The sequence below is a fragment of the Haemorhous mexicanus genome, chromosome 26, assembly GCF_027477595.1.
Source record: "Haemorhous mexicanus isolate bHaeMex1 chromosome 26, bHaeMex1.pri, whole genome shotgun sequence".
Lineage (NCBI taxonomy): Eukaryota > Metazoa > Chordata > Aves > Passeriformes > Fringillidae > Haemorhous > Haemorhous mexicanus.
The window spans coordinates 1,595,692-1,610,421 of record NC_082366.1 but is presented as its reverse complement, the minus strand read 5'-3'; the positions used below and the strand labels follow the sequence as shown (position 1 = coordinate 1,610,421).

Below are 14,730 nucleotides of genomic sequence, written 5' to 3'. Positions count from 1 at the left end.
AGTGCAAACATCCATCCCAGAACCAAGATGGGAGGCAGAACACAAAATGCTACTGCCACCCAGGCCCCTCTTTGGCAAGGAGTGTGAGGAGAAAGGAAAACACTGAAAGGAAAATACTCCCTCATCTGTCACAGTCTCAGCACATGCTTATTTCTGACAAAAGGTGCCTTGAGTTTGGAGCTCTCTGTCTCTAATTCCCAACATTTCATAGGAAAAGAGCTTGAGATATTGCTTTAAATGAGAAGGATGAGTTTTAAATATCAAAACACATTTCTTTGATTAACATTCAGGAATCAAAATACTTTAATCAATTCTATGACCCATCTTCAATAGCAAAACAAAACTACTCCTTCTTCCAAATGACATTTGAGCCACAGAAAACGTTTCAGCACAGAAAAATAATGTAAAAATATTAGAATATTGGATCACACAAAATGCAGACACTGGTGAATGAAAATTATTACCATTTGTCAACATTTTTGTGTCCTTTATAACAGTATGTACTTTATTCAACATTGCCTCTGAGTGATTGTAGAGAAGCCTCGGCAGAAGCAGGTCAAAGAGCTCACCTGAAGGCTCTGGTGACCTGAGGCAGCCTGGTCTTGGCTCTGGCAGCAGGAAAGCTGGGCAGGGCACAAAAGGCTGTTCCTGAGAGTCTCCAACTCACTTTAAATCCTTTGCATGGTGGAGCTCTGGCGTGGGCACAGCCACAGCAGAACATTCCTGGCTACAGGTGAGGGTGTCCAAAGTCAGAAAATTCCCTTTTCTGACCCAGAGATGGGGTAACTGAGAGGTGTTTTATAGACTTATTCCATTTTCAGTCTCATGTGAAGGGTGAGACAAATAAAAGAATAGAAAGAATAATAAATACTGGAATGCTCTTTCCAGGGAGGCAGTAGAATCACCATCTCTGGATGTGTTTAAAAAAAGACAGGACATGGCACTTGGTGCTATAGTCTAGCTGAGGTGTCAGGGCATCGGTTGGACTCAATGACCTTAGAGGTCTCTTCCAACCTCATCATTCTGTGATTCTGTGATACAGATGGTATAATTCATGCCATCACAATCAGAAGCCAACTATTTCCTAATTACAAAACACTGTAAGTGCTTCTTGGCCTGTCAGCTTTTTGCCACACCATGCTGCAGATGCCTTAAAACCAAAAATCTAAAATTACCCTTGTGGGTCCCATTACAATGCATCTTTCATAGTTCTATCAGAGTATCCAGTCTTATGTGCAAAGCCACCCTTTGAAACTTGTTTCTAGCTCCGTTTCCCTCTCAACAATGTCTGTCCTGTTCCATGGCATTTCCAAGTCAACATTTCTCACCTCAAAGTTTTATATGGATGCACACTGTAGAGACTCTCTACAAATCCATTTCCCAAGGTCCAAGAGCTGGGAGAGAACATCTTCAGCTGCACGGAACAAGGAGAATGGATGTAGAGAGAGGCTGCAGCTTATTTGCTGGGAAAAGTTTCAATCAGCATATTTGACCCTATTCCCAATGCTGAAATCCAAGCTGGCTGGCAAAAAGTGCCCACCCCTTTTCCTTTTTGCTTTCAAGCAGGAGGAACTTTACGCTTTCTCTTATCAAATTTGAGCCTCCTGCAAGTTCTCCTGTTTGGGAAGTTCTTAAAATGGCCCCATGCCACAGAATTCAATTGCTGCAATTTGAAGGTTAATGGAGGAATTTGACTCATATGGAAGAATATTTTCATATTTTCACTATTTTCACTATTTTATAAATATATTTTAAAATTAATGTATATTTTAAAATTATTTATACTTTACAATTTAAAATTTATATTTTAAATTTTAAAAATTTATTTAAATTTATATTTATATGTTTACCAATTTTTATTAAAATATTCCATATTTTCACATGTTTTCCCACATTTTTCATTTTCATATTTTCACTATTTTCACTATTTTATAAATATATTTTTAAATTAATGTATATTTTAAACTTTTTTTTACAACTTAAAGTTATATTTTAAATTTTTAAAATTTATTTATATTTATATTTATATTTTTACCAATTTTTATTAAAATATTTCATATTTTCACATATTTTCCCATATTTTCCCATATTTTCCCACATTTTTCATTTTCATATTTTCACTATTTTCACTATTTTATAAATATATTTTTAAAATCATGTATATTTTAAAAAAATATTTATATTTAACAATTTTAAATTTATATTTTAAATTTTTAAAATTTATTTAAATGTATAGTTATTTTTTAACCATTTTTTATTAAAATATTTCATATTTTCACATATCAAGACATGAAGGTCCTGGGTCCAGTGCTAAGGACAGAGTTGACTGACCCCATGGAAAGCCAGTGGCTAAAAGAGAACAAAACATCTAGGTTCTAGTAGCCTTTGGCTACAAACATGTCAGGAATTCAGTGCTCCCCAGAGGGGAATTCAGTCCTGGGAAAAAGGCACTGCAGCCCATGGATTATCAGAGAATTACTGCTAAATGGAGAAAAGCTGACAACAAATATTTACTCTTGGATCAATTCTGTTTAAAGTGCAATGTTTGGAGCAGAGCTTGGACTCTGTGGGGAGGTCAGGCATAGGATCAAGGCTGCATTTATATAAAGACAGAGGGATATCCTTGCTTGGAGAGGAAAAAAGACTGGGGGATTTTAGAGGACACACAATGAGGATCATAATTTTTCTCCTCACATTGAGTGTTTTCTCATGTTCGGGTAAGTTGGAGCCTTGTCCTCCTTTTTAGGGTGGTTTTGGGGGGAAAAGTATGATCCTACAATGGACTTCTGATGGAACTGTGCCTCCCTCTCAGGGTTCCCAGTGTATGACTACGACCTCCCTGTCACAGAAGAGGCTCTCAATGCTTCCATTGCCCGGATCAATTCCCAGTCCTGGAGCAGAAACCTGTATGGTGTTGTCAGGAGCCGAGTCATGGGAGTAAGTACACAAACAACAGAGATCCTTCACCTGAAATGTGCTCTCCTGGCATGGAAAACTCTTTTTCACCCAGTCCTGGAAGCCCAGGTTTACTTGGAGTTGGCTGATGCTGCTTGGAAGAGGGTGGGTTTGGGCCATTATCTGAAGTTACAGCTTCAGGAACCTAAATATCTTTTGTATGTGAGTTTGTAACTAAAATACTTTAGGAATTCAGATTTTTCACCCTTGGAGTAGAAGTCCTTGAGGGTTGTTCTGTAGGATTTTGTTGAAAAGTGATGTTTTTAAATACCTCCAGCAAACTGCTTTGCTTCGGGCATCAAGCAGCCTGGTTCATCTGAAGCTCTTCGCTGGTTAAATGCCCCCACAGTTCAGGATTCTTTCTCTGATCTTTATTTGTGTCATCTGTCTCTATGCACCAAATCTGGTTTCAATCTGCCAGAGTCCCAGTGCAAGCAAGAAACCCCTATCTGTTTTACCTTGTGGTGCTCAGAATTACACTGCATACTCCCCAAGTTAAGGAGGTAAAACTTCTTAATCCAAAGTTATGATGTCCATGTTCCTGAACTCCCTCAGAACCTTCCTTTTCTGTTAAAACTTCTTAATCCAAAGTAATGATGTCCATGCTCCTGAACACCCTCTGGACCTTTCTGTTCCTATAGGTGGCCTGTATCAAGTCTCTGCAAGAATGAATGTCAAGATGACCTATGGATTTATACAATTTGGATTAAAACCCCCAAGTATTTGAAAGTAGTGGGAATTTGTCGTTTGTTGGGGATTTTTTGGGGGGCATTGCTTTTTTTATTTTCCTTTTAAGTCTCCCATCTTGAGCTAAAGTGTCACTATAAGACACGAAATAACACGACACGCACACGCTGCTGTTCTCAAGGTAAAAAGGGGAAGTTTATTTTCTGACTCCAACATTTATATATTTTCAAAAGTGACAGTGGATTGGAGGGTGACAGTGCCACCTCTCCAATGACACTGGACAAACCAACAGTCCATCAAATTTCTCCTCCTCCATAAAAGAATGCAAGAAAATGAGTTATTTACAGAAAGTGCCTGAGAAGGTTTGTTACAAAAATGTAAACATCAGAAGGCTTAGAAAATCTTTAAAAATCAGGGTGGCACTAAAGCATTGATTGAACTACGAGGAAAGGGAAAAGAGTAATCAAAAAGGACTAATGCTGTGTTGTGTTGACCCTGCTCTCACCAGGTGGACACGTGGGACAGCGACACTTACGGCTTAGATCTGCGCTTCAGCATCCGCGAGACCGTGTGCGCCAAAGCTTCGGGGAGAGACCCCTCCACCTGTGACTTCCAAAGTGGCCCTTTTGTGGTAGGTGCCCCTGCTGGCATTGGGAACCCTCCCCTCCATCCAGGCTCTTCTCGTGGAGGCTGCAGTGCTGCTGGTGCTGAAAAGTGAGGAATGGCTGCATGCTTTTGGTACAACCTACAGCATGGAGTGGGCATTGGGTGGGAAGGGTCAGTGGTGGGAAACTCTTCTGCCTGCTCAGTGGGGAGGGCAGGGAGCTGAAAAGAGGATTTGTGTCTGGGAGCAGTGTGCAGTGAAGGATTGTGTGCTTTTGGGGCCAAAGCCTAGAAGGAATGACTTATTCTCTAAGTTAAGAGCTGATGTTTCACTTGCTTTCACCTATCTGGCCACCACATGAAGGGTTACCTTCTGTGTCATGCAGATCCTCCCTCTGTGCTCACAGTGCTGATCTCTTTTGGATTTTTCACTCTCAGCCTGAAATAAAAATGCTCTTGATGCAGCTCTTGCTCTCCTCTGAGTCTGAAATCACCAGCTTTGGTGGAAACACGTTGTCTGTCTTTGAGTCTGTGCACAGACTTGGGACTTCTCTGTGCACAGTTACTTGGGCCAAGTCACCTCTCTGCTCTGGAGCTAAGCAACTCATATGTGTGTAGATGGCACCACACAGAGTTGTTGGTTATTGCTTTGCTGTTTTCCTTTAAAAACTCAAAAGTTGGCTGCTGCAGTGTTATCCCTGTGTCCTAAACTGACACCATCCCCCTCCTCTTCTTAGGGCAGTATGGTAGTGTGAGGATGTGTTTTCCAAACTTGAGTGCAGGTTTTGCTGCAGTTTTTTTGTCCAATTGGAAAAACAACATCTTTAAGGGTAGTTTAACTTCCAGAGCTGGGGCTGCTGTTGGCATAGCCCTGCACTGTCCTTCTCTTTGTGCTGAGCTGTAGAAAGGAGCTGGAGGTTTTCTCCTACCCCAAGCAGGCTCAGAGGTTTTTACAACAAACACATAGCTGGGGAGCCATAACATTCTGTTGTATAATTGTTCTTGGGCTTCTTTCTCTTGGAATTTGTTTTTGAAATCCTTCTTGAGGTTCCCACCACCACTGAGGGTTGGTATTGGATGTTTGCTCTGTGAGATTGGCTCTGTTTTGTTCTGTTACAGCCCACTGCTTCCTGCAGGAGCGTTGTGGAAGTCTCTGGGGGGCTGATTGCCAACATCACCGTGCGGTGCCACCGCAGCACATTCAGCTCTGAATCCATGAGCAGCGAGGAGGTGAGAAAGGGGAAAACCCATTTCTGCTGCCTAGAGGAGTGAAAATTCTGCTTAGCCTCTTTTAAAGAGAAGTCCAGGTGTCTATGTGTGCTCCTGTTGCAGGAGAAGGTTTGGATCAGGAAAGTGGCTGCAGTTTGAAATCCAGCTGTCAGCTGTGATCCCTTTCCATCAGCTGAGGGCTCTGCCCTTGCTTGGGAGAGTATGACACTCTGTGGCACTCTGGCACATCTGTCACCTCCAGCACTTCCTTCATGGAGTATGGGCCTGGAGAGCAGTGACTGGCACTTCCTGGACACACAGAGATCCCTGTGGCTCTGGCTCTGTTGCCAAACCCACCTCCCAGCTGAGCACGTCATCACAGCACAGCCCAAGGACGTTTGGTCTGCTGAGATCTTTGTTCCCTTTTTGAGCTCTTTTTTGGTTTTAATTATTCAATGCTGACCTAATCTGGGAATTCCTACTGACTGCTTCCAAACTGTGCCAGTGTCCACTTTATCCACGAACTGACTCTTGAACTTGTGTGTCTGCACTTAGAACACAGCTCTACAGTGGGTGTTGTGCTTGAGGGAACACAATTCAACAAGCAAGGATATGGGGAGCTTTTATTGTTGGAAAATTCAGGGAGCTCAATGAAGAAGTTGAACTGTAGAATCACAGAATAGTTTGGGTTGGAAAGGACTTTGAAGTCCATCCAGTTCCACCCCCTACTATGGGACACCTTCCACTGTCCCAGGCTGCTCCAAGCCCTGCTCAGCCTGCCCTGGAACACTTCCAGGGATCCAGGGGCAGCCACAGTTGCTCTGGGCACCCTGTGCCAGGGCCTGCCCACCCTCACAGGGATGGCTTTCTCCCCAGTATCCCATCTCACCCTACTCTCCTTCAGCTTAAGGCCAGTCTTCCTTGTCCAGTCACTCCAAGCCCTTGTGAAAAGTTCCTCTCCAAATAGGATTCTTGTAAGCAAATAGGATTCTTTGTTACTTTTCGTTGGCCTGAATTGCCAAATTAGCTCTTCATTTATTCTTTTTTTTCTTCCTCAAAATCTCCATTCAGAGCTGGCTAGTGAGGGCACCCCAGGAAGCCTGGCTCTGCAGAGCAGAGGGACTGCATGTGGAGCTCTGGAATGTGTAACACAGGCTGGGATGCTCCGTCAGTCCTCTGTGGGTTGACATAACCATTGTTTAACAGGGCACTCAGCACAAACACTTGCTTTTACAAGCAGACATCTTCCTCCAAGTCTTCCTTAACCATCACTTAAAATTCAGTGCTGTTGCCATATTCCTGCTGGGGAATATATTTCCTGCAACGTTAATAAGGAATAAATGCCAAAGGGAATTACTGCACTTGAAAAGTAAAGTGTTTTCCTCTGCAGAGGGCTGCAGCAAGTGCACTGCAGCTCTTGCTGTGGAGCTGTGACTCTGCTCAGGGAATCTCAGCTTGGCTGAGGAGGTGTTGGTGCACCTGTGGTGCTGTTTGGATGCAGAAGGAATTGTGATTGACTGAGGCTGGCATCACAGAACACCCTGAGTTTGACAGGATCATGGAGTGCAACCATTGCAGGAGCACCAGCAGTGATCTTGTTAGCAGCCAAATAAAGATTGAGGTTTGGAATTACTTTAGTGACCACCTCGTGCCTGAGGGGATGGAGAGGTGGGACTTCTTGCCAGGTGAGGTTTTCAAAGAAATGTCTTTAATTTCCAGATGATGCACGTGCCCATGAGGACCCCTGACAGGTGGGGCAGCACTCGCAGGGAAGGTAAGGCAGCTCTGCCATCCTTCAGGAATGCCCTGACCTCTATTCTCCTCTTGGAACCTCTCAAGGTCATCTGTCTGAAGGAGAAGGCACTGTGAAAGATCAGCTGCTAGCTCCTGGTCATGGGCAGCTGGTTTTTCCCTTGCAGAGGGGTGTCCAGTTTAGGGTGCACTGTCCTGCCAAGCCAGGCCATGCTGAGGTTTATCCATTTTTTGAACTGCCAGATTTGTGCTCTCATGTGCAGTACTTGTGTGCAGAATGCAGTGCTGAATAATTTCTATTCTAGAATCACAGAGTGGTTTGGGTTGGAAGGGATCTGAAAGATCATCTCGTTCCATCCCCTGGTGTGGGCAGGGACACCTTCCACTATTCCAGATTGTTCCAAGCCCCATCCAGCCTGGCTCTGGACACTTGCAGGGATCCAGGGGCAGCCACAGCTTCTCTGGGCAGCAATCAACACAAGTCTGAAAGCATCTCATGCTTACAGATGTCTCCATGTTCTTTTTTTAGATGATGCCTTTGCTCCTGAAGCCTTCCCTTCAAGGGGAAGAGGCAGCAGCCGTGGAGACTGGAACAAACCCAGCTACTTCAGCCCTGAATAACCTGGCCTGGGTGAGTGTGGGTGAGGGTTAGGGCTGGGAGACTCAAAGAACCTACAGCTCCAGGAGCACTGGGGCTGCTCCTACATCTTTCTGATCTGCACCACCAGTGCTGATGGGGTTCAGGTTAGGGTAGACTTAGGGTTGGCTTTTATACACCCTGGGTCTGCAGGTTTTGTGGCAGGGTGGGAAGTGACTGCTCAGGATGAAAAACTTTTAGCTCCTTGGAAGACATCCCAGCTCCAGAGCTCGTGGCTGTGCCTCTCTTTTGAGTTGTCCATCCTGCATGCTCCAACACACACCAGTGTCCTGGGGTACAGGCAGTGTGCAAAAGCATGCAGGAAAATCCTTCTGCAAACTCAGAGTTTGAGTTCAGTGTAGGCTTCCAGCCTTTTTACCCCCATTTTCCTTGAGACAAGTGTGAAAAATGCCAGTCACTTGGTTTTAAAATTTTAGGAGTTTATTAGTAATAAAATGGTTATAAAAATAGTAATATAATTAGAGTAACAATAATTTGGACAATTGGGATTAGGACAATTCGAGACAATAAAAACAAAGAGTTAAGGACAGTCCGGGTACCTTTTTCTGGGCAAAATAAGCCCGAAAAAGGACCCACATTAACAGAGGATTAACTCTTAAAAGCAACAGCCTGTTGTATATTCATACACCTCATCCATGATGCATAAATTCCATTCCAACACAGGATTCTGTCTGGGCAGTGTCAGCTTCTTCCTCTGAATCCTGACGGCGTCTTCAGGGCTGAGCAAGGCAGGAAGAAGTTCGTTTCTCCTGATACTTGGGCAATAAATTCTTTTTCTCTGAAAGATTGAGGTGTCCTGTGGCTGCTATCTCAGTGGGAGTACCTCATTCCTCTCTTAGAACAAATACATTATATAGCATAGATTCTATTTTAACCTTATTTTATAACCTAAAACTCTATTTAACACACTCCTTAATAAAATTAATACAGCATAACTTCCTAACATAACACATATCATATTCATTTTAGTATTTGCAAAAAGCCAACCATAAAATACACATTTTTCACACAAGGACAGTGAGGGGCTGGAGCATATCCAGAGAAGGGACCTGGAGGAATGGCCGTGTCTTTGTGCCACATCAAGTGCCCCAGGGCCACACAGCTCCTCAAGCAAAAACTGAAGGGATCTGGGAGACCCAGGGTGGGGAGAAGCACTTGGAGAATCCGTGAAGGAGATGTTTGGAAGCCAATTAACGGGAATGCTAATGAAAGGCAGCCGTGATTTATTGGAGCTGGCAGAGCCTATCCTACAGAAATCACCTTTGCTGACCTGCCTCTGCAGCTCTGTGTGGGAGCAGCTCTAATTGCTGCTGATGCTTTACCTGCCCTCTTAAGGCCTTAATCTGAAGGGAAGTGGTTTGAAAGAGTTTTAGCAACACGGAATGAGCTCATTCTTTGGCATGCCAAGCAGGTTTGAAGTAGTTGGGAAGAGGAAATTACTTAGTACTCTGTCTTTGTGATTAAAAAGGCTTCGGGTCCATATCATTAGCAGGTCTGTGTCCCTGTGCAGTGCCAGAACTGAGTGCTCCCTGCGTGTGGAGCTCAGCTCCAGCCTGCTGCGTTGGAAACGAGACAGTTTTAGATGGAATTTAGCACCGGTGACTCACCAAAAGCTAACACATGTTACTCATAAGCATATCCGTGGTAAACCTCGATGTGCTGGAGGAGACAAGCCTCCTGCTCTCCTGGAAACGAGATATCAAAGGAAAACCCAGGCACTCTGCTGTGTTTGTAAGAATTATTTCATTAAATCCATATGCTATTTTGGTTTATCCCCGAGCCACTAAAGCCAATAGGCCTTTTTAATCACTGACTGTCTTCTTACAGGAATCTCTGACTTTTCTTTGCCTTTGGGCAGTGCTAGGTGTCTTTAATTCTCTGGCTCTGGAGAAGAGCTATCCCCTTTCAGCAGCACCCAGAAATGCTTTGTGTTCTTGTGCCTAACTTCTAACAAATCTCCAAACCAACAGCAAGATGTAAAACCTTCCTGAGAACAGAACGTGAAGCAAGCGGGGAGAAATTTATGGTTCTTGAAACCCAGAGCAGTTTGAAATTTAATACTTTCTGCTTGCTTTAAAAAATGGGTTGCGAGTGTCACTGATGGAGCTGTATTTCATGCAAGTGTCAGCTATGGAGGTGTTTTTTCTGAGGAGTTTCCTGGGTTTTGGACGTGTCAGAGGCAGATAGATCAGGAGATTTAAAGAGAATATCAACTCTACCCCCAAAGCCCCTTGTTTCTCTTACTTTTATCAGTTTGACTTATTAGTTGCAAAGTCTGGAGAGGAATCTTCCTGATTTTTGCTGGTATCCAGAATTAGAGGATTTCATTTGAAGCCAAAAATTAAACAGATTTTGTGTGTCTGAGGCCAGGAAAAGTTGTTCCCTGCTGTTTTTCCTGGGTTTTGGCATATGTGTGATCCTGGCTGGCATTATTACAAGCCATGCAGGGTTTGGTGGGGGCATGGGAAATGAGTGCTGAGCTCTGAAATGGCAGTAGGCTCGAGTGGCTTGGCTTAGCTGAGAAGATTTTGGGGGAGGCTGGAGAAATAGCAATTTAATAATAGAAGACTTTCATCTCTTACTGAAAGAACCTGGTGCTGACAGGCAGAGGTAGACAAGTCCAGGTAAGAAATGAAATGTGATTTTTTTTTCTTTTACACACCAGAATGGGTAACTGACTGCTGCAAAAATTGCTCAGGCAAGTGGCTGACAGTTTTTCATGCTGGATTTTACATTTCTAGCTAGGCCTTCTTATCTTTTTGGCTTCAGGAAATATTTCAGGAAAATTCTGTGCCTGACTTTGTGCAAGAAGCTAGTCTAAATGAACTCACTGGTGCTTTGTAGCTCTTTTTATTTATTAGAATGTGCTAAATATTCAGGAGGAAAAAAAAAAAAATCAGTGCCATTGTTATATAAAGAACATTTTCAAGTCTGCAGTCTTCAGACCCACCAGTCTGCTGGTGCCTGCAGGAATTAGAAATTGAATATGAAAAACCCCATCAATGATTAATGAGCTTACTTCAGTGACAAGTCCTAATCAGATTTTCTGGATTTATTTCCTCGTCCATCTCCAAACTGGGGAGATTGTGAAATTCCCGTGGCATGCTCTGGGGCCAGACTTTGCCATAAATAGCTCAGGCACACAGGGAGGGACAGGAGGGGGGAAAACAAGAGCTGATCACCTGTTAACAACCTGAGCTGGAGTCTGCTTGATGCTGCTCTGAATTGCAAAGAGGAGCCTAAAAATGGCTCGAACTTGCCACCACCTTAATCCCCAGGGAGCAAAAGGGTCCTGATGCTTTGCTGTTCCAAAATCACCTGCCTAAGGCAGCTTTTTCCTGTGCAGACCCGTGAATTATACCCAGAGTCTCCCCAGCAATGCTTCAAGTCCTTGAACGGGAAAATCAAGGAGCAAGTTCCTGCCTTTGCAAAATACAAGTAGATGGTGAATGCTGATTGTGTCTTACTCGTTAATCACACCAGGAAAGTGGTTTTTTAACAGGAAATCAGCTTCCTTCAGCATCGAGCCAAGGGGCTGTGATTTCCTCCTCGAGTTTTCTGTATTTTCCTTACAATTGCTCCCTGACTGAGGACTCTGTCACCTGGCACAGCTCACTGCTGGCAGGAGGGGGGGTGGTGGCAGTCCCGAGGAGCTGATTAGCAGCACTGCACGTGCACAAGTGGCATCCTTAAGTATCAGAGGGTTTTTTTTCCAATGGAAGAGTATCAGGCAGCATTGGGCCCCTTCTCATACGTAAGAAATCCAGGACCTGACCTTCAGAGTGAAATGGGTGCTTGTTTATCTGTCTCCTGTAAATACAACAGCAGAGCAGACTTCACAGCTCTCCTGGGGTGTGGAAAACTGAGCTTTAATCCCCAGTGCCCTCATTAAGGAGCTGCTTGATTTTAGTTGGGGTTTTATATCCTCATGTCTTTGTTTTTGCCTCTCCCGTTCACCCACCCACTTTCTATGGTCCTCATAAAGCTGCTTATTGCTTTCTGTGAGAGACAAAAAAAGGGGAAAAAAGGAGAGAGAAGGAGCAGAAGGAAGGAGAATCCCTGCAGGGTGGGATCTGTTGCAGGGTGTGTGAGCTCTGTGTCGGATGAGCTCTGGGAGCAGTTTGGTGCTTGGGGAAATGTCAGGCTGCTGTTTCATCCCTCCTGGCCCTGGTGGCTGAGTCCTCGGTGTCACCTGGCAGCTGTGATGTGCTGTGGCAGGGGACAGCATGCTTTCATCTGTTCAGGGAGGGAAACAGAGCCAGGCAGGACCTTTGCTGCTGCAGGGGTCAGAGCGCGGCAGGGCTGGGGCAGAGGTGTTAGAGCAGAGAGGGAATTGCTGTGACAGCCTCCCAGTGCCGTGAGCAGCAGCAATTTTGGTCTTGCCCTTTGTCCTCCCCCTCTTCTCGATCTGTTTTGAAGGATTAGACCCACAGCCACATGGAGGAAGTTGTTCCTACTTAGGCAGGGCACGGAGCTTGGATGATCCCTTACACTTCACAGACCCTTTGTCTAATTCCAGGAGAAAACCATCAGGGTTTCCTTCCCTGGAGGAACAGAAAGGGCTCTCAACCCATTGCTCAGTGCTGGGCTTTAGAAATGAGCTCATCAAAGGGTCACACAGTCAGGAAGGCCCTCCCAAAGCAGGGCTGTGTGGCTGAGGTTGGAATACCGTGGGAGAGAGATCTCTCATCCTCTTTGGGCTACACACAGAACCCTCTTGGGGGAAGACTTTCTCCTTAAACTGAGCTGGAATTTCCTGTGTTCCCTCTGTTTCTCCTGCTGTCCCTTGGTCCCCAGCAATGGTTGCAGTGGCTGGTGCTGGCATCCCCCATCCCCAGGGCTGGGCAGGATTCAGTGGCTCCTGGACAAGCTGTTCTTAGAGAGTCACTATATTTAATCCCTTCCACACGTGGGGACTCTCCTTTCTTGCCCGAGTCTATCTCTAAAATTTTACTAACAAAATTGTCTTACAGAAAAATTTCAGGTTGCCATGGTGACCAACTTGCTGAAGACACAGTGTAGGCTACAGGGTGCTGGAGAAGCTGTCACATGTTCCCTTGGAAAAGCACATCTCCCATTTCTTCTGAATGTTGTACTCTCCATTCAGATCCATTTCAGAGCAGACCATACATCAGCTTCTAGCCTCGACCATCTCTGCTTTTGAGACTTGACAATACATGTTGATTTGTCTTATTTCATAGGTCTTATTTCACTGTTGTTAATTTTTCTAACAGTCTGCTTCTTTTTATTCCTTTTTTTTTATTCTAATTAGCCATTGCCACGACATTTGTGCACATATGAAATGTTTTGCATGTGCAGGTTTCTTTTTGCAAGATTCCACGGGGTGGGAAGCAAATTAATAAGCAACTTGTTGAAGCTGAATACACTTTTCCCAAGGATGATTCTGAGACAAAATATCAGACATTTCTCCTTCCTCTCTGTTTTTAAAGTAGATTGGAGAATGAGAAGAGCCAAGATTCAAAGATCCAGCATGGGAAGAAAGAACCTGATGCCTTGGCCTTTCCTTTTTGGTGAAAAAAACTGTTCTTCCGTGGAGTGAAAGTCTTTCCCCAAATTCACTTTCTGCTCATGAGGTGCTAAATACACCCTCATCCATCAATAGCCCTACTGATGTGTTAGGTATCCCTGGGAGAACTCCACTTTAACTGTGTCCACCATCCCATAATGATGCTATTAAAACCTCATTATTCCATTTGTTTGTTCTGTGTTTCTTTCTGCTTGCTTGTAATTTTCTGTGATGCTCCCGGCTAATTATTGATTATTCAAACGAACACACCCACACTCCATTCCTGTCTCTCCGGGCTGCAGCAGCTGCCGACAGAGAAGCCTCTCCAAATCCAGAGGCTGGAGTTGAAGCCCGCCAGGAATTTGGCTTTAATGGGTTCTTGGTGTCTAATGTGGTGAGCTGGGGGCTGCTAATGACGGTGATTGTCAGGTACTAATGGCTTTTGGAGGTTAGAGCACACCTCTGGTGTGTTCCTCACCTGGGAAAGGTCTCAGCACCCTCTTCCCCTTCTCTCCACCCCCTGCACAGAGCCCACCCTGCGGCTCTCCGGGAATGGAAGGTTGCTGTGCAGCTTGGGGGTTCTTATTTGGGTTTTTTTATGGCTTTATCAGTCAAAATCAAGTTATTTTTCTCTCTAAAGCCACCATCCCACCCGGTTTGACTGTCACCTATTTTCCCCTCCTGACTGCAGCGAGGTAACCTGATTTGTAGGAATTTCCACCTCAAAAGCTTGAGAAGATGCAGTCAGAGCTACCCTCGATGACCACCGTGGTAGCCGAGAGCAGAGGCTGCTGACAAAGATCTAACAGAGAAAGAGATGTTTTCCTTTTCCAGAGTTGATTTGCTTTGCTTGGAGGAGCAGGCCTGGGAATCCTCAAGGCCAGGCTGGATGGGGCTTGGAGCAGCCTGGGATGGTGGGAGGTGTCCATGCCCATGGCAGGGGGGTGGGATGAGATGAGCTTTGAGGTCCCTTCCAACCCAAACCAGCCTGGCATCCCATGATTCCTTTGCTCTGAACGCCCTGGGCCAGAGTCCTCCATGATCTGCCTCTCTTCCAAATTTTTGCTGAGCATCTTCTTTCCCAGTAGGGCTGATGTCACCCATCTGTGCTGATTTTAGGTAGAACCATGAACTCTTCATTGGAGGAACAACCTAGGTGCTTTCTGAAACTCCTGAGCTCAGGAGATTGTGGCTTAGGTCTTTTTATATGTGTCTTTCTGGCCCAGGTGAGCAGAAGACCTTCGTGGCCTGATTCTCCAAGACCTGGCTTTGTTTCCTGGAAGGGATGAGGTGGATTGACAGAGGAAACAGCTCCAGCTGGGCTTGTACTCTTCCCTGT

The 14,730-nt window shown here is 44.8% G+C and overlaps 1 protein-coding gene across 3 annotated transcripts; it reads left to right on the top strand.

Moving 5' to 3' along the window:
- Positions 1-2,603: 2,603 nt before the first annotated feature.
- On the top strand, positions 2,604-13,577 carry SPP2 (secreted phosphoprotein 2). Of its 3 annotated transcripts, none has more exons than XM_059868288.1 (7): positions 2,604-2,717; positions 2,813-2,937; positions 4,151-4,273; positions 5,365-5,475; positions 7,174-7,228; positions 7,736-7,837; positions 8,528-8,642. In XM_059868288.1, exons 1-6 carry the CDS (start codon positions 2,669-2,671, stop codon positions 7,825-7,827), a joined length of 555 nt encoding a protein of 184 aa, XP_059724271.1. In that variant the 5' UTR covers positions 2,604-2,668; the 3' UTR covers positions 7,828-7,837; positions 8,528-8,642. The 3 variants fall into 3 exon arrangements, with proteins under 3 accessions (XP_059724271.1, XP_059724270.1, XP_059724269.1); XM_059868287.1 differs by lacking the exon at positions 8,528-8,642 and adding an exon at positions 13,315-13,577 and having other exon boundaries at positions 2,607-2,717; XM_059868286.1 differs by lacking the exon at positions 8,528-8,642 and adding an exon at positions 13,318-13,577 and having other exon boundaries at positions 2,608-2,717.
- Positions 13,578-14,730: the final 1,153 nt, after the last annotated feature.

Excerpts from the sequence above, each read along its gene's own strand:
- SPP2 (XM_059868287.1), top strand. The coding sequence starts at position 2,669 with ATGAGGATCATAATTTTTCTCCTCACATTGAGTGTTTTCTCATGTTCG. Across the intron at positions 2,938-4,150 it reads TCAGGAGCCGAGTCATGGGA|GTGGACACGTGGGACAGCGA; the intron begins GTAAGTACACAA and ends TGCTCTCACCAG. Across the intron at positions 7,229-7,735 it reads GGGCAGCACTCGCAGGGAAG|ATGATGCCTTTGCTCCTGAA; the intron begins GTAAGGCAGCTC and ends TTCTTTTTTTAG.